This window comes from Neopelma chrysocephalum, unplaced genomic scaffold (genome assembly GCF_003984885.1).
Source record: "Neopelma chrysocephalum unplaced genomic scaffold, ASM398488v2 Primary Assembly neopelma1_124, whole genome shotgun sequence".
In the NCBI taxonomy this organism is placed as follows: domain Eukaryota; kingdom Metazoa; phylum Chordata; class Aves; order Passeriformes; family Pipridae; genus Neopelma; species Neopelma chrysocephalum.
The window spans coordinates 1,738,049-1,761,185 of NW_020897786.1; the positions used below are offsets into that span (position 1 = coordinate 1,738,049).

Here is a 23,137-nt window from a genome sequence, read left to right on the forward strand (position 1 = left end):
CATATTATATTTTTGTATATACATATTATATATAAATTCACGCTCATAATATATATAAGTACTTACACTGTATGTACATGCACACACTCCTTTTATACATCCACACAGGGTTTATAAGCACAAATAATTGTTGTAATCACTCTGCTATGCCTTTACACATGTTACACACTTTGTACATATGCAGTGTCTACACACATTATAAATACATATAAATTCAGTGTATATAGGAAACTATAATAACTCAAATGTATTATATACCGTGTAGACATACTGTCTATAAATTCGCTATATAGAAAAATGCAAATAATATTTTCCCCTGGCACACGCATCCCATACATGTGGAGTAAGAATATATGCAATATATATACACAATGTATCTCATTTATATAACCTCTGTGTATCTATAATAAGTGTGCTCAACACATGTACAAATACATGCTAAATGCCCACATTGCCCATGTATACACAAGTTTTTTCTCCCAACACTTGTCTCCCTGCACCTTGCCTGGCAGGGTTAGTGTCACCCCAGTCTTAAGGTGTTCCCAGCCCGGAGATTGGGGGTGCTACGAAGGTGGCTGGTGGATTTATGCTCCCCATTTCATCTGGCTGATGATTTCAGCCCATAATTACACAGTCAAGATTTAAGGCTGCCTTTGATTGCTTTTCTTATCTGGAGCTACAAAGCCACATGCCCTCCTAGTGTCCCCGCTTGAGAGGCGGCGTCCCGTCATGTGGGGACAGTCACCCACCCCCCAACCCCCACTGATGCCCCCCTCAGGTTCCCCAAAATCAGCCTCCGCAACCCAGCAGATCCCCGCCGAGCAAACACTCCTTTCTCCACCCTCCTGAGAAAAATTCCTATTTTAAACTCCAGCCTCTGCATCTTTCTCCTGCGACGGGGAGAGTGGGGGAGGCAGACAAAGCAGGTCAGCGAGCAAAGAGGTGGCGGGCAGGAGGGGGTCCCACCCAAATCCCCCAAATCCTGGGAATTCGAGGCTGCTCTGCACCAGCCCAGGTGTTTGCTGCAGCTTTTAAGACCCTGTGCCAAGCAGAGACTCCCCCTTGTAGACAAATCCCCTCCTGTGAATACACTTATAATTGAGTTTCATGCTTAGAAACATAGAAGGAATAGAAAAGAACAATCATTTTTCCCTCCCTTTAATTAGAGAATAATAGATTTTCCCCGCCTAACGTATCTACAGGGAATCTTGATGCTGGATTATGCTGAGATTTGCTCCTTTTCAGGAGGGCTCTAATTAGTAGCCGGTGCCCAAAGGCACAAAAAGTGGTCAAGGATGGAGCTCTGCATACTCCCACCCCCTCCGTGTCCGGGGGGGGGGGAGGGTTGGAAAGGGTTTCTCCCGGAAAGGGTTTCTCCTGGAAAGGGTTAAAGCATCCTGGGTGGATGGCTCAGCCCCTCCTAAGGCATTTAACCCTTCTGCACATACCGCCACCAGCCCAGGATTGAGTGGGATGTGCCCACGCGTGATGGTGACAAGCTTACACCCACACAGCCTGGGCTGTCATGCACGTGGTGTCACCTAAGCTGTGGGGAGGTGTCTGTCACCCTTCTCCCAGGACGGCCCCAAAAATAAAGAAGCTGTCACACACCACACCCTCCCTTCCCAAATTATGGCTTATCCTGGATCAAAAAGGGGTTGTGCCTTAGTGGGGTTACAGGTAAGAGTTTTGGGCCCCCATGGGAGTGGTCGGAGCAGCATCTTTCCCCTGCTCTGTGGGTTGAATTAGGGTTGGTCCCCTGTATAACCCCTATCCTGTGTCCTTCACTGGTCCACAGCCCCTGCTCCCTTCCAGGTGGGCTCTGAAGGTGTTCAAGGTGGAGGGGTTGATGGATCATTTCCCTCTGCCTCTCTCTGGAGTGATGGGCGCTGCCAAGATCAAGCCCAGGGATTCAGGAAGCATCCCCCATGCTGGCCTTGTCCGTGGGAGCATCACACCCAAGAGGGACAGTGACAGATCCCCCCAAATGCCTTGCAAAACAGGTACTGAAGAAAATCCCTGGCTCTCCTGGTGTGCCAGCACAGCCCCTGGGCAGCAGCCACACTGCGAGCCCGCCCCATGAACTGCTCTAGATTCAAAACAATCCCCTTCTGCCTTGCACAGCACTATTTTTAACCCCAAGCCTGTTCACAGCCCGGCCTCAGCCACGGCTGCGTCAGCACAAGTGTGAAGACAGGGAGCTGTGGCTGCCATACACGGAGGTGAAGCTCTCCCAGGGGGATCCAGCTCCTCCTCGCTCCACCTTCATCTTCCTCATGGGCTTTTACAAATAGGTTCTGGCTTGCTCAAGGATGGAGGTCCTTGCACCTCCAATCCCAGCCCCACAGCAGGAAGCTTTCCTACTGGAGATGCCCCAGTTTGGCCAGTATGGGAGGGCAGGGAGCAAGGACCTGCTCATCTTCCCAGCTCTGGATGCTCATCCCTTCCCCAGTGGTCCTGCCAGGCTGGAGGATAGAGTCTACAAGATAAAATCCCCATCACTCACTTTTAAAAGCTTTTATCAGCAATTTATTGCAGGGCCAAGGAGATGACTCTGGGTGACAACTCCAGGTGACCTCCCTGTACCTCGACAGCTCTGGGTGACCTGCTGGGACCTCAGCATCTCATCCTCCTTCCTCCTCTCCCCGATGTAGCATCTGAGCTGCACCCTCCTTCCCACCCTGCTCTGGCCCCGCACAGCCCCTCAGCAGTGTCATCCTGCCACTCCCAAGCCCCCAGAGCCCTTCACCCCCCTCAGAGACAACTCACCCATGTCCTCCAGAAGCCGCTCGCTCTCTGCCTGTCCCCCAGATGTCCTCTGCAAGGGGTGGGACAGGATGGACCCCGAGATATAGGACTTGGGGGGCAGAGGTTTTATGAGGAAGGAGATTTGGGGGGCAGAGGTATGAGGGAAAAAGGTTTGGAGGGCAGAGGACTGGGGGCAGAGGGGGCCGGGCTCCGACAGCAGCCCCCGGGGGAGGCGGGCGGGTGGAGGAAGGGCCCCCGCAGCCAGGAGTGGGTCGGTGCCATGGAAAACAAAAAGGGCCCGGGGGACGGGGAGGGGAGGAGAAGCCCGACGAGGGCCGAGGGAACCGGCGGTCCTGTTTTCCCCCACTCCAGAGGAGCGAGGGTGACCGGGCTCCCTCTCCGCGAAGCTGCCGGTGACGGGGCAGGGGGGGCCGGGGCGGGCAGCGGGGGGCCAGGGACCAGCGGGGCCGGGGGAACGGGCTGGTCGGGCCGAGGAGGGAGGGAAGGAGGGAAGGAAAGAGGGAGGGTGGTTATTCACGGCTCTGGTATGCGGCGTGCGGGCCCTGCTCACACCGCCCCCGGGCTGCCTCCGCCCGCCCCGGCCGCGGGCAGCGAGAGGCGGCGGGGAGAGGTAACTGCGCCCCGGGGGATACTGGCGGGGGTGGGGGGGAAGGATGGGAGGGAGCCGGGGTGGGGGTGCTCCAGGAGCTATAAAGATGCAGGACCCCCCCCGCTCCTCCCCCCGGTGCTGCGCCGCCAGCCCTGCTCCCCCCGCATCCCGCAGTGTGATGGGGATCTGCCCCTCACTGGGCAGCTTGGACTGGGACAGCCACGGGACACCCCCAAATTGCACCAAGCAAGCGCTTCAAAGGCAGCAGTCAAGGACAGACACCCCCCCCAGCAGCCCTCCATCACCCCCAGGGCCAGCGGGGCTCCTTCCCCATCCCTCGAACCGCAGGACTGGGGGGTTCAATCCCTTCAGGGTCCTCCCTTTCTGTGCCTGTCCCATCCCTCTCCCTCAGTTGTGCATGTCTTATTCAGCTTCTCCATTACCAATAAAACGTCCCCCCCTCCTGCTTTAAATGACAGGGTTGGGAACTGGAAAGAGCAGCAAAATTTGCCTACAAGGCAGAGACAAAGGGGTCTGGCTGCCAGCTCCTCGCAGAGCTGCACTTAACCTCTTCCCTGGTGGGACACAGCCTCCAGACGCCGGGAGCTGAGCACGCACCATCCCCTTTGCAAGGCAGGAGGGAGGGGAGTAAGGAGTTAGCTCAGAAATATTTCACTCTAAAGACTTCCAGCAGCCAGGGACCCCACACTCCCTTGCTGAGAAAAAGCACTTGAGAAGCTGGTTTTTTCCATGACATGGAAAAATATGGAGATGGGGGCTTGGTTTGTGGTCTGAGAGCCTGCTGAAAATCCCAACAGCTTGATGGTTTAGGGGAAAGCTTGTTAGGAAAGAGCTGTGGTTGCTCTGTTTCTCTTAATTCCACTCTCAGCAGGGTGAACTCTGAACCCGTGGAAACAGCATCTTGGGGGTTGTATTTCATCAAAGATCAGGAAAAGATATCTTCTAGTGAGGGAAGGAAAGGGTTTAGGGGGAAGTTCCCCCCTCATGCAGTAGTTGAAGGCTCTGCTCTTAGTGAGGAAATGCCTTCTGATAAGGGAATATTTCAAACGGTCTTTTCCAGCCAAAGTTCTGGGGATAAGCACATGGATGCTTTGTTCTTCTGTGCTTCCTCTTAGTATTTGGCAAGAAAAAGCAGATCCCCTTCTCGGCTAGACCCATCCCGTTCATTGCCCCATCTCTGTTCCCAGGAGGAAGGATGAGGCCCCTGCTCTGCTGCCTGGTCCTGGCTGCACTCCTGGGGCCCTGCCTGGCCTGTCCCAGCCCCTGTTCCTGCTCCACCAAGAAAAACGGGCGGTTGTTGGCCGAGTGCGCCTACAAGGATCTCCAGGAGGTACCCAAGGGGTTGTCCTCCAACGTGACCATCCTCACCTTGTCGGCCAACAGGATCGGCTGGTTGGGGCAGGGCTCCTTTGCTGAGGTTCCTGAAGTGCAGTCACTGTGGTTGGGCTACAACCAGATCGGGGTGGTGGAACCAGGGGCTTTTGCCTTGTTGGTGCATCTGAAGAATCTGGACCTGAGCCACAACAAGATCGCGGATTTCCCGTGGCAGGACCTCCGCAACCTCAGCGGTCTGCAGATCCTGAAGATGAACAATAACCGCCTGGCCGGGCTGTCCCGGGATGCTTTCCGTTCCTTGAAGGACCTGCGCTCCCTCTGGCTCAATGACAACGAGCTGACCACCTTGGCTGAGGGCACCTTTGACAACCTGCCCTCCCTGTCCCAGCTGCAGATCTTCAACAACCCCTTCAACTGCTCCTGCAAGGTCTTCTGGCTGAAGAAATGGACTGAGCGCACCTCGGTCTCCATCACCAAGGGGGGGTCTACCCTGTGCGTGGCTCCCGCCAGGCTGAAGGGCAGGGCAGTGACAGACATCCCTGACCACCACTGCGTTGCCCCCTCGGTGCAGCTCACCTACCTCTCCAACCTGGACAACACGGTCATGTACGACGGCCTGACGCTGACCCTGCACTGCAGCGTGGCCGGCAGCCCCCCGCCAGAGATCCGCTGGAAGATCCAGACCTCCAGCCGCCGCATCGAGATCAACGGGCCCAACGTGGCACGGGATGGAAACGTCAAGCAGAGCCAAGAGCACTTCCTGGTCTTCAAGAACGGCACCATGGCCATCCCCAACTTCAGCAAGGAGGATGAAGGCACCTACACCTGTCTCGCTGTCAACGACGTGGGCACGAGGGATGTCTCGGTCAACGTGGCGTTGGCCGGGTCGGAGAATCCAGCTGAAGATCTGCTCCGAGATGACCCCCACGCCGGCCACTTCGGGGGGCGGAGCTGCTACAAGGGGGATGAAATGGATCCCTCGGGCATTGGAGAAAAGCTGGTGATCGTTTACCACATGCCGAGGGAGTCGAAGAGTGGGGCTGGAGGGGCCCTGCCCCAGGTCCACCTGGGGACCCTCCTGCTGGCTTTGGGCTTCGTGCTCTGCTGTTAAATGGGGGAGGAGGAAATAGTGCCTCGGGGGTTCCCCCTCTTTCTGTAGCATTTATTTTCACGTAGTGTCGTGCCTTTGCTGAGCTTCTGGGAACTGTGGGCGGTCAGGAGTCAAAGGGGGCCAAGACCCAGGCCCAGGGCTGGTAGTTCAACCCCTCCTTAGGTGGGGGTCAGGGCTGGGCTCTGTTAGTTGAAGGCTTCAAATGAGTTTGGGTGATGTCGAGCAGACCCACACCCTGCTGCCGCTTTCCGGGTGTACAAATCTGACACCTCCCCCTTATCTCCCTCCTGAGATCAAAGTGTGGCTGCAGGATTAAAGTCCACCCTCAACAAGGTGACCATCATCTGTCCCCAGAGCCCACCAGGAGCCCCCCTCCACCTGCATCATCCGGCTGTGTCCAGAGAGGGGATCCAAGGATAACATCCCTTCCATGACCAGCAGCTGGGCCCTTGGCCAGCCAGGTGCATCCTTCCCACCACCAACATTACCTGAAGCAGAAGGACCAGTCTGAGAATGGAGAAAGAGCCAGGGAATGGGGTCCTGGGATGCCAAGAGATGTGGCTCTGAGGGACAGAGATGTGATGGTGCTTTGTAGGCAGAATGGGTACAGCAGAACATGTTGGATGGAGCCATGGGCTTGGATCAGGCTATTTTTCGGAGCAGGAGAAGATTTGCCACAGGGTTCATCCCTGAAGGAGCACAAAGGGCTCCAGCTGGCTGGGTGCTGGGAGCATCTAAAACGCCTGTGCCTTCCCTGAATGTCACAGGATTTCCAACTCCCTCCCCTTTCACTGCTGAGACCTGTGGTCCAAAACACTCGTCTGGGCTGGACCCACCGAGCTGCCCTGCTTTGGCTCCGGCCCCGGCAGGGAGGGACTGAGCTCAAAGAGACCCAAATAATTCCCCAGCGCTCTTCCTTGACAGGATACCAAGTGGGGGCTGCGTGGTAGAGTGGGAGGAAAAAAGGTTGGGAAAACCCAGACTACAGAGAGAGAAGCTGAGCTGACCTATAAGCCATAAACACACTCCTTAAGTGCTTTAGCATTCCCATGCGGGACATATATTCCTTATCTAGCTGTCCCAGGGTGCTGGGGAACTCTTTGTCTCCTGGTGAAGGGACTGAGCACCTCCATCTCCCCCACCTCGAGGTACAGGTGGTCCAGCTTTTCCCACATACTCCATCTGTGGGAGTTGGATGGACCCCTGCAGCCCCCTCACCTTATAACCAAACCTGTATGGACAGCAATAAATACCTTTTTTTAAACAAGCTGGTCCATGCTGCCTCTGTGCAACCCCCAAACCCCCCAGACGGAACAGCACCTGGGCTGCCAGAGCTCATCACCAACCCTCTTTGATCAAGGGACATCTCCTTTCCCCCACAGCTCCTCCAAATTCCTCCCTTAGCTGTAACATCCCCCCAGCTCCCCCAAACCCCTCTCATCCCATAGCAGCCCCATAGCTCCCTCAAAACCTGCCTGTGCCATATCATCTCCCAGTTGCCTGTGCTGCAGCATTCCCCTAGCTCCCCCCAAAACTTCCCTGTCCCATAGCATGCCCCCAGCTCCCCTCAGGGTCCTCCTTGTCCCATGGTATCCCCCAGCTCCCCCAAAGTCCTCCCTTTGCCGTTGCATCCCCCCCAGCTCCCCCCAAACCCTCCCTGTGCTGTAGCATCCCCCAGCCAGATCCCCCTGCAGTGTAGTATCCCCCACAGCTCCCCCAGATCCCTCCCTGCATCATATTATCCCCCCACCATGACCCTGGAGGGAGGAGGCATTTTTGGATACCCCAAAATCCCCCCATCCGTGCCTGCAGCAAGCTGGGGAAGGCAGCAACACCAAAATCAGCTGGGAACCAGCTATCCCAGAGCCTCAAGCCTTCACACAAGCTCTCCAGCCCCAAAATTCCTTATCCAGACAGCTCGTAAGGCTAAGGAAAGAGGCAGCCAAGGAGCTGCCAACAGAGCCCCGTACGGCGCCGAGGTCTCCGTGGGAGTCCTGAGGCAGAAACATCCCAGACCCAGCCAGGAGCTCCTCGCACGAAGGGATGCTGACAGGCAGGAACATGTTTTTCCCATTACAGGATGAAAAGCAATGTGGCCCCAATGAGAGTTTTGGTTTCGTTTCACAGGATACAACTTCTAAACTCAGTTTGACATCAGTTTGACATCAGCTGACATCCTCCCTTCCCAGCTTAGAATAGCGGGGTACGGGAGTTTATTCCTGCAGTCTCAGCTGGGAACAGGGTTTGGGGCCTGGCATAAGGATAAAAAAGCACATTTAGGCTCTCAGAAGCCCTAAGCCATGCCTAGAGGTCTCTGCCTGTCTCGCAGAGCTGCAGCTCCCATCAGCTTTGCTGTTCTGACATCAAAAAAAGTGAATTCCTCTACCTTGGCCAGGTTCACTCACAGATTTCATGGCAAATTGTTAGTGATATCAAGCATCAGCCATTCCTAACAAACAGGGCCCCGTGCCATGGTGTTCCTGGGTTGGATGCTGCAGGTGATATCACACCTGGCATCACTATCTGGACCCACCATGGGATAACACAACCCTCCATCCCTCCCGTTTGCAAAGCCAGACCTGAATTTCCATTCCCCACACAGACAGTTTTTCCTTAAGGGCCATTTGCAGCTGGATCAGCTCCCTGAACCACCTCACCGTCTGCTCAGGGGTTGGGTGGAGAGGGATGTGGATGCACAGGGGCAGAGCTTCCCCACGGCCGTGGCAGTGTTGGGGGTTTAGAGGTGAGATGTGAAGCCATCAGGAAGCAGAAAAGCTCAGTCCTCCCCCAGGGCGCTGTTTATGTCCAAGAAAACAAGCAAATCCATGTAGCCACCTCCTGTCTTCCTCCCAGGGATGTCATCTCTCACCAGGGCCCCAGCCAAGACATCTCCAGGACGCCTGGGGCAGGGCTGTGTAAACAGATGCTGAAATCCAGCTCCACCCATGGCCCTGAGCTGCCAAAGATTTTAGGGATTACCAAGGCTGCCTTCAGTGCCTGGGAGGCTGGAGGTGGGTTGGGATGGGCTGCAAGGGAAAGGTGCTTCAGGGACACCCAGGACACCCAGCACGCCTCTCTCCCGTGCTGTGCTGTGCAAACCAGGCACGCACACCTCAAATCCCAGAGCTGGAATTGCACCTTGGGCTCCTGCTGTCTTAGAAAGAAACCAGCCCAGACCTGCCTCCGGTGGCACCACTGTCACCCAGTTGGGTGACATTGTGCTCGTGCCAGACAGTGATCAAATGCAATTACTTTAATCATGTTTGATTGGTGGGCAGTGGATGTGACAGCATTTCCAGCATCCAAGCACACCGGGTGGCACCTGCAGGCAGCAGATGAAGGCAGAGACCCCCCTGTCTTCCCTGGGACAGAAAGGAATAGGGGTCAGACTGCTGTGGAAAAGGGTGGCTCCCACCCTGGTGTTGTGGGGAGATCTCGGGACCCTCCAGGCAACCCCCAAAGCACAGGGCTCAACCTCACTCCCCCCAAACCACACTGAGGTGCTGCAAACATCCTGGCAAGAGGGAGGAGGGTCCTTGGAAACCTCCTTCCAAGCAGATCCCTGGGGCAAGGGGATGGTCCAGCAGCCCTGCTCGGTGCAGGGTGGGCTGCAAAGGCTGCTTTAGCAAGGCTGAGGTGTTTGTGATGGTGTTGAGAGGGAAGGAGCCACCAGTAGAACTTACCAAGAGCTCTGCTTGCTGCTGCCACAGGCATCCTTCCAGCCCCTAAAGGCAGGATTTCAAGGATTTAAGTGTAGACAAAGGTGACACAGCAACACCTTTCACATCTCCCTTTGGTGCTTTAGCCACGAACTGCCCTGTTTCAGTTCCCATCCTTCATGGGAGCTGTAGTTTAGGGGCCAAATGTTATGAAGGGAAAGCAAAGTGACCAGTTTTGCATTAAAATTGCCCTAAAGTGGGATCACAGATTTGATCCCTTCACCTCCTGGTTAAGCAGATCTACCACAAAGTCTCTGCTGGGCAAGGTCAGTCCAAACCATCACCCGGAGACAGGACGATGATGGTCCTCATGTCCCCCCTGCCTGATTTGGGAACATCCAAGAGACCAAGGACACCCGAGTGTAGGAATGAGGTATGTGATTTATTAACCTTCCCCGACTCGGCACATCCAAGCGAGGTATAAAACTGGTTCCTACGGATTCAAGCTCATCTCGCTCGGAGGGACACCCGCCCTGGGAGCTGCTGGCTTTGAACAAAACGAGGTGGCAACAAGAGGCACTGGGGTGGTGAGAGGACAGGGGAGGAGAGAAAACAAACAGCTCTGCAGCCTCATAGCCCAGAACAGGGGCACGTGGGATTTTATCCTTCACAGAACTGGGAAAAAAAGCAAGTCCCAGGGTTAGGTACAGTGCCCAAAGGGAGCCAGGATCAGAAAGGGAGAAGCTGGGGATGGGGTTGGCAGTGGGGATCATGTTGAGATGCAGGTAAGTCCTTGTGCTCAGGATGGTTAAGGATCCCTCCACACACCCTCTCCCTCCTTCCTTATGCCCTGGCACTGGGGGGTTTGCCTGTCTTGCCACGTGTCAGAAAGGCAGCTGTTGAGAACGGGTGGGCTCATTGCAGGAGTGACTCCTAAAATATCTCTGAGATGCCGGAAGGGTTTAGCTTGGCTCATCTTCTTCCAGGTCAGGCTTGGAGGTGACTCAGTTGTCTCCACCTCTGGGCCTTGGGAGTGGCTCAGCATGGACCTAGAGATAAAAGCCAGCCCCCAACACTGCTGGAAAGGGTCCGGAGGCTGGAGAGGGGCAAGAGGTGCCCAAAACTCCTGTCGGTGCAGGATTAGAGTCAACAGGAGACGGGAACGGGATGGGACAGGAACGTGCATGGAGGCAGAGAGAGGTGGGGGGCTTCTCTGGAGGTCAGGGCTTGGGGGGGCTGAGCTGGGTGCCGTTGGCCGTGGGGTCGGAGAGGGCGGTTTTCCGGCAGGCCGTCAGCGAGGGGTTATTGAGCAGCGTGTAAGCCAACCCCCAACGGGCTCGGCTCCGCTTCACCCGCGCTCTGCTCAGCGGCGTCCGCTCGGGATGCATCAGCTGGATGCCTGGAAGGACATGGGAATGGGGGGCAATGATTTAGCACCTAAAGGAGATCCAAGAGAGATAGAGAGGGACTTTGGACAAGGGCGTGGAGAGAAAGGATGAGGGGGAATGGCTTCCCACTGCCAGAGGGCAGGGTTAGATGGGATATTGAGAAGGAATTCTTCCTTGTGAGGGTGGTGAGGCCCTGGCCCAGGTTACCCAGGGAAACTGTGGCTGCCCCATCCCTGGAAGTGTCCAAGGCCAGGTTGGATGGGGCTTGGAGCAACCTGGGAGAGTGGAAGGTGTCCCTGCCCATGCCAGGGGTTGGAACAAGAAGAGTTATAAGGTCTCTTCCAGCTCAAACCCTTTTGGGTTTCTATGATCTCAACCCCAGCTCCATCTCACTGGGGCTGCAAAGATTCCATCCACACCCCTGGAAGCCTCATCCTGCCCTCACACAGGAGCAACTCCTGTGATGGAGACTGTGTCCACAATTCAAGGAAAGGTGGCATAAAAGTAGAGAGGTCACCAGAACCACAACCCTCCACGCTCCCTTTACCCCAACCACCACCAGCATCTCCAGAGGAGCAGCAAACCCGCAGAGGAGGCCCTGATGCCACCCCACGGTGATGGCTGTGCGTCCCCCTGGTTGAAGGTGGGAAGGTCTCACCCTCTTCCACGTGGCTGGGCTGAGGTGCTGCTGGCCGCTCTGGCCGTGCTGGCTGGAGAAGCAGCAAGCAGAAAGCTCTCATCACCGGGTGGGACTGGCTGACCTCGATTTTCAGATAGTGGCAGTAAGTGTGGTAGCCTGGGGGGACACAGTCCACGGTCAATGCGTCTGCTGGGGTCAGACTTCCTGGATCCCCCCCATCCCTCCCACCCTGGAGCACAGGGGAGGGTTGTTTGCTGGGCTCTAGCTCTGCCCTGCCTTCAATGCTGGGGATGAACCCTGCTCCCAAAATCCCAGCAGGAAAAGCAGGGGAAGGGCTGAGGTCCCTTTCCTGCTGCCTTTAGGACAGGAGAGATGGGGGTCTGCTGCCTGTGGAAATGAGGTCTGGCCATTGGTGAAACTTTTGGGATAGAAAAGCAGGACCCAGCAGGCATCGGGAGAAGCCACTTGCTCCAGTTTTCCCATTTCTGAACGCAGGTGGTTTGAAGCCACTCTCAGTCCTGGCAGCTCCAGGCAACAGAGGAGCCCCAGACCACCTCCCCCAGGAGCTCAGGGGTGGGAGAAGGGCTCCCATGTTCCCAGAGGGGCTGCAGGGGGACACTCTCCATGCCCTACCTGGGTCGAAGGTCTCCACGCCCCGGTTCAGCAGGCTGATGTCCAGCTGGCAGAAGTGGATGGCATTGTAAAGGCCAGAAATGACCATCCTCCACACTCCAGCCAGGACACCCACCAGGACGTTGATGGGGAAGAGCAGGTAGGTGACTATGTAGAGGGCTCGCCTGTGGGTGGAGAAGGAAGAGCATGGAACACAAACACCACGGGATGGGAAGCACAGCCCTTTCCCTGCCAGAGAAACCTGCCAAAATAAGCCTCCCTCCCTTTCCTCCCTCCTCGGCAGACACGGTCTCCATCTGAGGTGTCTCCATCCCATGGAGAGAGGCAAACACCCTTCCAGGCTCTCAGAGCACTGTCAGGACCTCAGAGCTTGGCCTCCAGCACACACAGGGTCTCCTTTTCTCCTCAAAGACTTAGAAACCAGATAAAGCATGAAGCTGGTGGTTTGGGATGGAGGGCACCAGCTCCCATGGAGGCCAGAAGAGCCCACAGCAGCCTCCCTGCTGTGCTGGGTGAGTGGTGGAGGTGGTGGAAGTGCCTTTAGTGGATGGAGCAGGACACTTAGATCCATCCATCACCCCGGCCTTCAGCGTAAGGCACATCTTAGGCTGTGACACATCTTAGGCTGTGACACATGTTAGGCTGTGACACATCTTAGGCTGTGACACCATGTGTGACCACATCTGCTGCCAGAACTGAGCTGGTCCAGCTGATCCTGAGGGATCTGGACTTCCTCAGGCTTGCAAATGGAGGTGATGGGGCAGGGTGCAGACCTCACCAGTTTCCCCCCACTAAAATCAAGGCTGTAAATGGACTGTGGCCCTCTAAAGCATCTAAAGAAACTTCCCTGGGAGCATCAAGCCACTTAAACACCTCGAATTCCCTTGAGTTTATGACCCAGTAGACACCACACCAGGGACATGTGTAAACCTAACACAGTCCTAGAGTGCTGGACCTCAGGAGGGTGAGTTCTGCCCCCAAGGCTCACCATGTCCCCATACCTGTTGGTGAGCTCCTTCCTGAGGGGATGCTGCTCCAGGAACTGGTAGTGAGCTGCCAAATGTTGCACAATGACAGCAACCACCAGGGTCAGCCAGAAGGGCCTGGGTGTGAGGGAAGAGGCAGGTTGGACACAGGGAGGGTGCCAAGCATGAGACACCATCCCAGGCAGCAGAAACGTCCAGCAAAGCTGGAAGAGCCCCCAGTAGAGCACCCCAAAGCACACCACGGCCATGGCACCCACTCGGGTCTTCCATCCCTTCCCAAGGGCTGGGAGCACTCACCACATGTTCTGAACGATGGTGAAGAAGGGGCTGCTCGTGCTGTACTGGAGCGGGATGACAACGAGGAAGGCAAACACCACCGAGCAGAAGAAGAAGATCACTTGCTGGATGAGGAGACCTGAGAGGGAGACAGAGAGAGAGGAACCATGGAGGGGGAGGATGGAGAAGTGGTTCTCATTTTTGCTCTCATTCCCCAGATCCATGCTCATTGCTGAACATGCTTTTCATTTTAATCCCATAAAATGCCCGTGAGATCCTTACCTGCCTCCCCCGCTCCGAACACGATGCTTCATGCAGGATTTAATTACAATTTCAGTCTTTCTTATCACTCCCCACATTATCCCCGCTGAGAAGAGCCATCACTCGGGGCTGCAACTATGATGTCTCATCATAAAATCCAGCCTGAGCTCTGATTTCTAATCACAAATCACACCAAGATCAGCAGCGACTGTGGTTCCTTGTGCTCAAGCTGGTGCTTCACTGCCCCTGCTTTACTTTAATCACTTGAAATCCAAGAGTTTTAAGAAGGAGGTGAGATCCAGCTCTATCAGGGATGCATCGAGCACTGGGTGGCTCGTGGAAAGCTGGTGCAAGGAGCTCCTGGGGGGCTCCCCAGCTCCTGCCTCTGCACTAAGCTCAGCAATGTGCCTGCAAAACAGGGCTGCTTTCCCAAGGGATGGTCACTCCTGTCCTTCCATCATGCCCCTGGACCCTCAGCCTGAGTCCCCTCCTGACCTTGGAGTGCTGATACAGTTGATTGTTGGCAGACAATGACCAGAATCACCTCCCATGGGGCAGAGAGGCCTTAAAATGTCTCCAAACCATGGTGGGGTAAAGATTTACACCATATTTGACGTCCTCAACCCATCCCTGCAGTAGACTCTCCCTCCCAGGCAGGGAGATGCGGGCTGTGATGGGGAAGGGGCGCAGTGAGGAACACCCAGAATGAGCAGGATGGGGGGGGACAGACAGTCCTTTGCACGAGATTCTGCGACAGCTTCTCAAATCAAAATATTTGGGCTTGAGCCAAAATGAATCATCATCCCACACCCCCCCTTCCTACTCTAATTCCTGACCATTTGGTGTTCAGCATGGTCCTTCCCGCAGAAGGACAGATTGTGTTTGGGGAAAGGGGAATAAAAGCCTCACAGCCATCCCTCTGCAAAACGGGGTGAGAAAGGGGGAAGAGATGCTTAATTCCGGGATAGGCTGTGCAAGGCAGGGATCCACCACCCCTCAGCCCCCTTCTGTCTCCAGAATCCTTTACCCAAGCAGGCAAAAGCTGTCTGGAAGCCGGCAAAGCTCATCCAGCAGACGATGGCTCGTCGGGATGGGCGGAGGATATGGGCTTTGTAGAACACGTCCAGCACGGCCCCTTGGTAAAGTGCCTTCAGGTTATTCCTGGGGAGAGAGTCCAGCTGCATCCCGGCTCGGTGGCAAGGACAAAGCCAACAGAGCAGGGACACCGTCCATACCTGTGCATCACCAGCGTCCTCAGGAGCATGGCACAGGTCAGGAGGCAGCACAGCACCAGCGAGCAGATGTAGCACACTGTGGAGGAGCAGAGGGAAAGGCTGGATCAGCCCGACTGTGGACAGCCCCAGGAATGGGATTTTACTGGAAAATGTATCTAAGGAGCATTGCAGGGGCTGAGTTACGGGGTTGCATGGCACCACACCTCAGTTTCCCTCCCTCCCTCCTTCGCAATACAGGGATCTCCAAATTCCATGTGTGAACTGATGAGACAGGGAAAGGGAAAGACAAGCTGTCAAGGGAAATCCAAGCAGTTAGGCTGGCCCAGCGCTGGAAAAATCATTGGAGCAAGCTGTGATAAGCAGGTGGTGCGATGGAGAGAGCCTGTGAAGGTGCCCTCAGAAAAGTGGATGCTGGGGGGAAAAGCAACAGGGGGGGAAGGAAGTCTGGTAGGAGGGATGGAGATGTCAGGGGGGGAAAAAAATGTGATGAGAGAGGCTTGGTGATTCAGGAAGAGCCATAAAAAACCTTCCCGGTGTTGTTGGTACCCCAAGGTAGTGCCGTGGAGGGAGGGGTGGCATCCCTGCTACCCCCATTCCAGGCTTTCAATTATCCAGGGGGCCGGGGGCCATCTGCTCGATTCCAGCACATATCAAAGCCCGCAGCCGAAGGGCAGCATCTGCAGCGCAGCGCTGCCCGCTCTCCCTGCCGGCCCTGCCTGCTCTCCCTGCTGGCCCTGCCCGCCTTGGCACGCGGCGGCTGCTCAGAGCTGGCACAGCACCAGGCTCACACCACTGCCTTTCATGTCTGGGGCTTTGGCAGCTGGCTCCAAAGTCCCTCTGGAAGCTGCCTTATCACCGACCATGCTCTGGATTAGAAATCTCTCTGGTAAGTTCTGAAACCCTCCAAAAATCACCTATGGATGCGGGACCTGGCTGGGAACCCACCTTCCAGCGACCACAGGTAGTGCTTGACAATGTTGAGCTCCTTCTCCATGTCACCTGGGACAGCTGGGTTGTCTGAGGGCACCAAGCCAAACTGGACCAACAACACCACGACGTCCTTCGTCATTCCCGCCCGCACGATCTGGATGGTGGGAACGAAGGATACCAGGAGCAGCAGGGCGACCTGTGAAGGAGCGGAGACACGTGAGCCCTGGGTCACGGCATCCCACTGCCAGCCATCACCTTGGCTTAAAGACTTAGGGCTGGCTGAGCCCTGGAAGCACTGGTTGCTGCGGCTCAGCCGGAGCATGGTAATTCCTTGAGGCACGTTAATACTATTCCCATAGCCAAAACTGTGGCATGGCAGTGACCTCTGTGCTCCTCTGCCTCCAGAGGACATGGCCAGGAGGCAGGGAAGGGGCTCTGCTTGGCATTTAATCACCAGCATCACCTGGTAGACGGCGACCACAGCCATGGTTATGGACACAACGAGCTTCAGGGGGATCCGGAAACCTGTAAGGCAGAACCAGACAGGAGCCAGGATGTGGGATCATGGGGGAAGAAGGGAGCAGACTGAAGGTCCACCCAACCCAGCAGCCAAAGCAAACACCCCAGGGAAAGCACTGAAACAAGATGGTTAATATTAGTCGGGATTTCCACAGGGAAATCCTCTGTGGATATGTAGCTGGGAGTGCTTTTTCTGTACTTTGGCTCTATGGGTCCATCCTCCTTTTCCATGAAAGCTTTTGTGCCCACAGTGCCAAATGCCAGCAGCTGCATGCCATGGCCCCTCGGCTACCACCTCCTGGGACACTCACTGCTTCTTCCATGGGAAAGAGAGCACAGCATAGCTCCCCATTCCTGGTCTATTAGGGATTTAATCCACTTATTGCAGATTTTATTCCCTTATCACAGCCTTATCAAGCACCAGGCTGTTTATATTCTTCCCTATGAGGGTGGTGAGGCCCTAGCACAGGCTGCCCAATGAAGTTGTGGCTGCCCCATCCCTGGAAGTGTCCAAGGCCAGGTTGGATGGGGCTTGGAGCAACCTGGTCTGGTGGAAGATGTCCCTGCCAGTCCCTGCCTGTCCGGGATTGGATGATCTTTGAGGTGCCTTCCAAACCAAGCTATTCCATGATTCTGTGTTATTGGCACAACCCATGCCTGAACCTCACTGCCTCAGCTCACCCACATCCCCCGGGGGTGCAGGGGGTCCATGTCCCCACCCCACATGGCCGCGGTTTGTGCCGAGCCAAGGCGTCGCTCGCGCGGCGCGTGGCAGCTGCCGTGGCACAGATGCTTTGGGGCAGGAGCCAAGAAAGGCATTTGCTGCCCCCAGGGAAGGGCAGGCAGCCTGTTTGCTGAGCTGCTGCTGCGGCCAGGAGAGCAGCCCCCAGCTCACCTTCCTCAGGAGTGTAGATGTAGGAGCATAAATACGTCTGGATCCTTGAGAGGAGGCTCTCTTCTATCTTCGCGGAGCTGGAGGAGGAAGGACAGGGTGAAGAGCATGTCCTTTGGGACAGGGAGCCTCTCTGTCCCATTGCAGGGCTGACACAGGTGCTCGCTGAACTGGCAGTGCCACGGGAAGGTGCCATCCTTACCTTCCCTTCCGAGGGCGTTTGGATAGGACAGCCTTCAGGTACTTCTTGTAATACCCTCTCCCTGTAACCTTGAGGAAAGAAGCGAGCCTGATTTCAGCACAGGAACTCTGATCTGGAGGGGGCAGACCATCTGCATCCCACCCAGCATCCATCTCCTTGCTCTACTACCCCTGGCCACGCACTCATCACTGGCATCTCTGTATGAGATGCAGGTGATGGCTTTCCAGCCCTCGGTTTTGTAAGGAATATGTTGGAACAGATGTGGGCAGCTTCTGGTACAGCAAAGGTGGAAACAAACCTGCCTTGTTCCCACCAACAAAGCAGCCCAAAACCAGACACACCGGTAGGACGGCTGAAATCTCTCCTTCCCATCAGCCAGCTCCCAGTGAGTGCCTGGGGGTCACTTCAGGCCACACTTGGGCTGGCTTTTTCCTTTGTTTTGAAGTAGGTTTTTCCTCCTCTCTTCCCAACAAAGCCCCGGCACTTCTCAAAGGGCCAGGGATTATCCAGCCTGCTGGGAAAACAAGGCGACCCCAGTCCCAGCCTGAAGGGGAAGCATTGATGCCTTAAGCCTCTTGTACTAAGGAGTTTACTCCAAAGATGGATTTTTCACTCCCTTTTCAAATCCAGTGATATAAACAGAGTCAATTCCAGTGCCTGAGCAAAGTGGGGAACACGTGCACTGGGAGCACCCCAGATCTCCTGATCCCCAAGGCAGCGGGGCAGGAAAGTCCCCAGAACCAGGCTGGTCCCTCCAGGGGTTCCCCCTGAGTTGCCCCATGGGTCTTCATTACCTCCTTATCCAAGGTCTCCTCCTGGACGGTGAAGCTCCTGATGAGCAGGGCTGGATACCAAAGGCTTAAGAGGACAAGGCAGAGGATGATGGGGATGTACGAGAGTGTGGAGTAGTACCTGTATATCTGGGGGGGAGCAGAGATGTCACATGGCACCACTCCAGCTCGGGGGTCTAACCCCGGGCAGGTGACACCACGGTGTCACTCCAAGGAGGTTGTGAGAAAGCCACCTCCAGGCTTTGGCCACCTCTCCGCTCCTTCCCCAGGAAGTGGGACACACACCTTTGGTGACTGGGGACAATCCACCTTCTGCCAGATGTGGACCACGCAGTGGCACCAGGAGAGCAGGCAGCCCACGAGGTAGCTGAGCCTGTGCCGGACGGTGGCACAGGCGATCAGGGGGTAGTAGAAGGCTGGGTAGTAGAGCAAAGCCATGATCTTCCAGTACTCTAGGTGGTGGGATGAAGGGAAGAGAGAAGGGAGAGCAAAACACCCAAGAGAAGGCAGCGCCGTCAGTATGGACCAGAGTGAACAGGGTGCTCAGGGTGTCCCCTGGGCTGGGTGAGGAGGGGCCAGGAGGGTGCTGGCCTTACCCCGGGTGCTCTGGGAGGAGTGGGAGATGAGTGGCAGAGGGTCCCTGTCCAAGACCAGCACGCACAGGGAAGAGAAGAGGATGCCAAACACCGCAGCCACCAGCCCTTGGTTGCCTTCCTCTTCCAGAAAGTTGGCTGGGCTGCAAGCCAAGGAAGGAATGAGCCTGACACCAGATTGTGGGCACTCTGTCCCCCCACCAAGCTGGTTTATCTCCTCCCACCACCCCCTTGGCTGCACGGTGACAGGGACCCTGAGGGCTGGGGCACAGGGCCAAGGTACCTGAGCAGTCCTGGGACACCGTTCCAGCAGCTCTGGTGGAGACGCCTGCGCTTCACCAGCAAGGACAAGCCCAGGAGCACGGCCAGCTGCCAGAAACACAACCAAGGGAGCAGTAAATACATGGAGGGGAAGTCTGGGGCATGATGCTGTGTGATGGGAGACACCATTTCCACGCTATGCCCTAAACCCACCCATGGCTGAAGCAGGGACAGGCACTTCTCAACCTGCTTGGAGGAGTTAGAGGCTCTAAGTGTCTCAGAGGGAACATACTGGGAAAAAATAAAAGGAAATCATAGAACTATGGAATCATTTAGGCTAGAAAAGACACCCAAGATCATCAAGTCCAACCATAAATCAAAACCTTCCATTGACTACAGGTATAGAACAAGGTCTGGAGAAGTGTGAGTCCTTTCCAAGAGCATCCCAGCTCCAGCTGCAGAGCTCAGCCCTGATATTTGGGAGGGCATGACCCAAACTGGGGGACAGCAAACAGGATATTGGGGCAGATAACTCACCCCGTGGTACTTGTCAGGTACTTACAGAGATGGGTGCCATGCAGATGTGATACATTCTGGGAGAAACAGTGGGCTCACAGTCTGGGATTACAGCAGGAAACATGCTAGAAAGAGCAGGGGGAAAATCATGTGTGGTTGTTCTTAGCCCCAAGAGGGAAAAGCAAAGGTGCTGGGGTGACGGCCACGTACACGGCACAGCGGAGATGTCTGCCTGGAATAAACCTCCCAAGTGCTGGGTTACACAACCCCCAGTAACCAGGGATGAAATCACCCTCCTGAGATGATTTTATGACCAAGAGGGAGAGATAACCCCCAGCAGAGGCCCCAGGCTGAGCCCCACAAGGACTGGGTAATCTCCTGCATGTACAGGGACACTGAGATAGAACAGTTCAGCGAGGATGGATGAAACCCTGCCTTTGCCTCTTTAACACCCATGTCCCTTCTGGCTCTGGTTTCTCAGGGAATGCAGCAGTTCTTCCTGCCTAAGGCACTGCACTCCAGCTGGGAGGCTGCTTGTAGGATGTTTTGATGCCTTTCCCATGGGAGAGGGACCCGTCCCACAGTTTGGGATGATGGAGGAGACGGCTGCCTGGGGTCCCAGAACTGCTCCCCCTCAGCCAAGGCCAGCCAAGCAGACATGTCAGGCTTGGCTTTATTTATTCATTCCTGGCCTCTGTTACATCCCTTAATCTCTGCTTTGCCACAGCCCTCCTCCTCTCCCCAAGGCCAGGCACGACTGTGCCCAGACACCCTCACCCAACACTGGGCAGCAAATCCCTGTGCCTGGGGGCTGAACCCCCCTTAAGCCCCATAACTCACATGTGGGAAGCTCCTGAACCCCATAACTTACAGGGGAAGACCCCTCCCAAGCCCTTCTGCCTTCCCAAACCCCACAGCTCCAATGGGGTGGGCAGAGATGGGAGCTCCTATGAGCAAGCCTGCAAGGAAGGGTCTGATAGAGAAATTGGGATTTTCCAGGCATCATATGTCCAAGGCTGTCATCAACCTGCCACAAAAAGGCTTTATAGGACCAGATGCCAGTGATTGGCTTTGGATAGACCAGAAAATTCCTGCTGTCTAAAAATACCCAGGCTCAGGAAATCCATCTGGCATGATTGAGAGCACAGGGACACCAAACACCTTTTTGATATCACCAAGGCTTCAGCATCTAAATCCAGAGCATCCAGAAGCCATCAGGTGGGCAAATCCCCCAGTGCTGCCTCCACCCCTTCACTGACCATGGCTTGGGGGACACCCAGAAAATATCCCCGGAAAGATTCTAAAGGTGGGGCTTCACCTGGGGAAACTAAGGCTGGGCAAGGAGATTTCAAAGCCTGTTTCACAATGAGAAAGATAAGGGATGAGAAGGAACCCTTTGGGCTGGTCACTGCTGGGATCCCCTCCTGGTTATCCTCAGGATTAGGTATCAGTGATTCGAGGGGCGTCAAAAACCCACCCAGGGAGGACTAAGTCAACAGAGGGACAATAGATCCTGATAGATGAGCCTTGGGATGCCTGACTTTGAGCCTTGGGACATATTGGATAAATTGCCCTGCTGCTCCATGCCTCAGTTTCCCCTCCCTTCAGGAGTTCTCTTGTCCTTGGGAAGGGCACTCAGCCATGAGGGCACAAAGTCCTGGGTCTTTACTGCAAGGCTGGGCTCTGGGGTCCCATCCCCATGGGAAACACAGCACTGCCCTTTGGAATACACTGAGTTAACGAGTGGATCATTGTGGATGGGGAGGGAATAGGCTTTACAAGACCCATGGACACACTAATTTGAAGGGAGAGGGAGAGGATGTGCATGCAAGCCCAGAGATGCTCAGCCCTATTTTGCAGGCAGGAAACCCATTTGGGGTCACCATGCCATGCAGGAACCTGTCAGAGTGTCCAAGTAGATTGGGCTGTGCTGCCAACTCTCCTCACTCCCAGCCAAAATCTGCATGGATGCTGGCAGAGAACTGGGACGGGATTAAGGCTGTGTCATGAGGATGGCTCCAAACCCAGAATCATGGAGTCAGAGCAGCCAGGAAAATCTCTGGGAGCTTCAAGGGGGTCAGGGCAGCAGGTGAATCCCATGCACTTGACTTTGAATTTTGGGGAAGGTTGAGGAAAAGCAAGGGTAACTAGCAGAGATTCCCACTGCAGGATTTACCCCAGACTTTGTCAGGGGCACTTGAAAGAAATTAAGCAATTTAAGGGACCAAAAGGAGCCTTTCAAATCACCTCGCCCGGGCACAAATCCTGGCTCTGCTGCTCTGGGGATGTTGCTCTGTGGAAAGGGGATAGAGCAGCTAGGAGGAGGTTGTCCTATCCCAGCAGGGACAAGGGGACATGTGGCACCTGCCAGTGGGGCTGGACACTTACTCATCCTGTGGCACGGCCGGCTCCATGGTTTCGTAGATGTACCAGTTGGAAAGGTCGTCATCGCTGACAAGGCTGCTGTCCAGGAGAGCATCGTGCATCCCACCAGAGCCGTTGGCTGCCATGGCCGTCTCCTTCCTCCTTCTGGCTGGAGAGAGATGGCAAGAGGCAGCTGAGGCAGAAGGTGACTGGGTTTGCACAAGGTGGGCCCTCCTGGGCGCTTGGAAACGCAGGATGGAGGCGTCAAGCCAGGAGGCTTTATCTTCTGGGGTCACTCCCGCAGCCGGGGGAGGACCGGGAGCTTTCAAAATCCGGCTGTGCCCTCAAGGATCCAGCTTTTATCTGGACTCAGAGGAGGGATAAGGGACGAACGCCCTCCCCCGCCGCACATCCCGAGTGCTCAGGGCACACCTAATCACCGCGGCCGCTCCCTGCCCGCCGCGGGACGCTGATAGACTTGGAGCCTTTGTTTGGGTTGTTTAACAGTTTTTACGCCGACGACTTGAAAACCAGCGCAAGGGTCAAGTTTTGGGCTCGGCTGCTGAAAGGGGGATGAGATCTCAGAGCGGCTGGGGAGTCCATGATCTGTGTCCCCAGTGTCCCTCTGTGCCACCAGATGCTCCCCGTGACATTCAGCCTCCCCCAGTCCCTCTCCCTTTGCAGCAATAAAAAGGAAGGAGGACTTGCCATGGTGCCAGACCTAACAGGCTCTCATTTCTCCTTCTCCCAATTATTTTTTGATGATTTTGGCCCGGACAGCCCCACACCCTCTGCTGCTGTTCCAGAGCTACACCGCACAAGCTGCAACATGCCTCATCTACCACTGCTGTCAGAAAGGCAGTGCCCAAAGACATCTCCAAATGCCAGGCAGCAATGCTTGGTGCAGCTTCCAAGCCCTGGGAACAGCCCAGGACCTTGGGACACCCCATCCCACAGCTCGGGGATGTCACCGAACTCCCGCAGGGCTCCTCAGTGGGATGGGTGGGAGATGGATGACTGAGTCAGCAGCTTTGCTCTGGGCTGTTGTTTGTACAGCTGGTGTTCACCAGGGACCGTGGTGGGTCCAGCACAGCTTCAAAGAGATTCCCCAGATCAGGGCTGCAGCCCTGCAGGCAGCCCTGGCTCTGACAGACAAGTGGCACTTG

General features: G+C 55.6%; 2 protein-coding genes across 4 annotated transcripts in view; one reads left to right on the forward strand and one right to left on the reverse strand.

Annotated features, from left to right (window-relative positions):
- Positions 1-2,656: 2,656 nt before the first annotated feature.
- ISLR (immunoglobulin superfamily containing leucine rich repeat) lies at positions 2,657-7,092 on the forward strand. 2 transcript variants are annotated; one of them, XM_027697867.1, is made up of 2 exons: positions 2,657-3,161; positions 4,567-7,092. In XM_027697867.1, exons 1-2 carry the CDS (start codon positions 2,906-2,908, stop codon positions 5,823-5,825), a joined length of 1,515 nt encoding a protein of 504 aa, XP_027553668.1. In that variant the 5' UTR covers positions 2,657-2,905; the 3' UTR covers positions 5,826-7,092. The 2 variants fall into 2 exon arrangements, with proteins under 2 accessions (XP_027553668.1, XP_027553669.1); XM_027697868.1 differs by lacking the exon at positions 2,657-3,161 and adding an exon at positions 3,344-3,379.
- A 2,813-nt stretch (positions 7,093-9,905) lies between these two features.
- Positions 9,906-23,137, reverse strand: part of STRA6 (stimulated by retinoic acid 6) — a 30,862-nt gene continuing 17,630 nt past the window's right edge. For both annotated transcript variants that reach the window (XM_027697862.1, XM_027697861.1), the window contains 17 exons: positions 21,996-22,140; positions 19,654-19,732; positions 19,114-19,199; positions 18,834-18,973; positions 18,523-18,689; positions 18,241-18,366; positions 17,447-17,514; positions 17,248-17,324; positions 16,297-16,358; positions 15,849-16,029; positions 14,904-14,979; positions 14,696-14,829; positions 13,429-13,546; positions 13,147-13,248; positions 12,146-12,309; positions 11,531-11,668; positions 9,906-10,883 (listed from right to left, as the gene is read on the reverse strand). In XM_027697862.1, coding sequence (XP_027553663.1) covers positions 10,705-10,883; positions 11,531-11,668; positions 12,146-12,309; positions 13,147-13,248; positions 13,429-13,546; positions 14,696-14,829; positions 14,904-14,979; positions 15,849-16,029; positions 16,297-16,358; positions 17,248-17,324; positions 17,447-17,514; positions 18,241-18,366; positions 18,523-18,689; positions 18,834-18,973; positions 19,114-19,199; positions 19,654-19,732; positions 21,996-22,117 — 2,019 coding nt within the window. In that variant the 5' untranslated portion in view covers positions 22,118-22,140 and the 3' untranslated portion in view covers positions 9,906-10,704. The remainder of the gene's footprint in view (positions 10,884-11,530; positions 11,669-12,145; positions 12,310-13,146; positions 13,249-13,428; positions 13,547-14,695; positions 14,830-14,903; positions 14,980-15,848; positions 16,030-16,296; positions 16,359-17,247; positions 17,325-17,446; positions 17,515-18,240; positions 18,367-18,522; positions 18,690-18,833; positions 18,974-19,113; positions 19,200-19,653; positions 19,733-21,995; positions 22,141-23,137) is intronic.

Excerpts from the sequence above, each read along its gene's own strand:
- ISLR (XM_027697867.1), top strand. The coding sequence starts at position 2,906 with ATGAGGGAAAAAGGTTTGGAGGGCAGAGGACTGGGGGCAGAGGGGGCC. Across the intron at positions 3,162-4,566 it reads CCCTCTCCGCGAAGCTGCCG|GAGGAAGGATGAGGCCCCTG; the intron begins GTGACGGGGCAG and ends CTCTGTTCCCAG.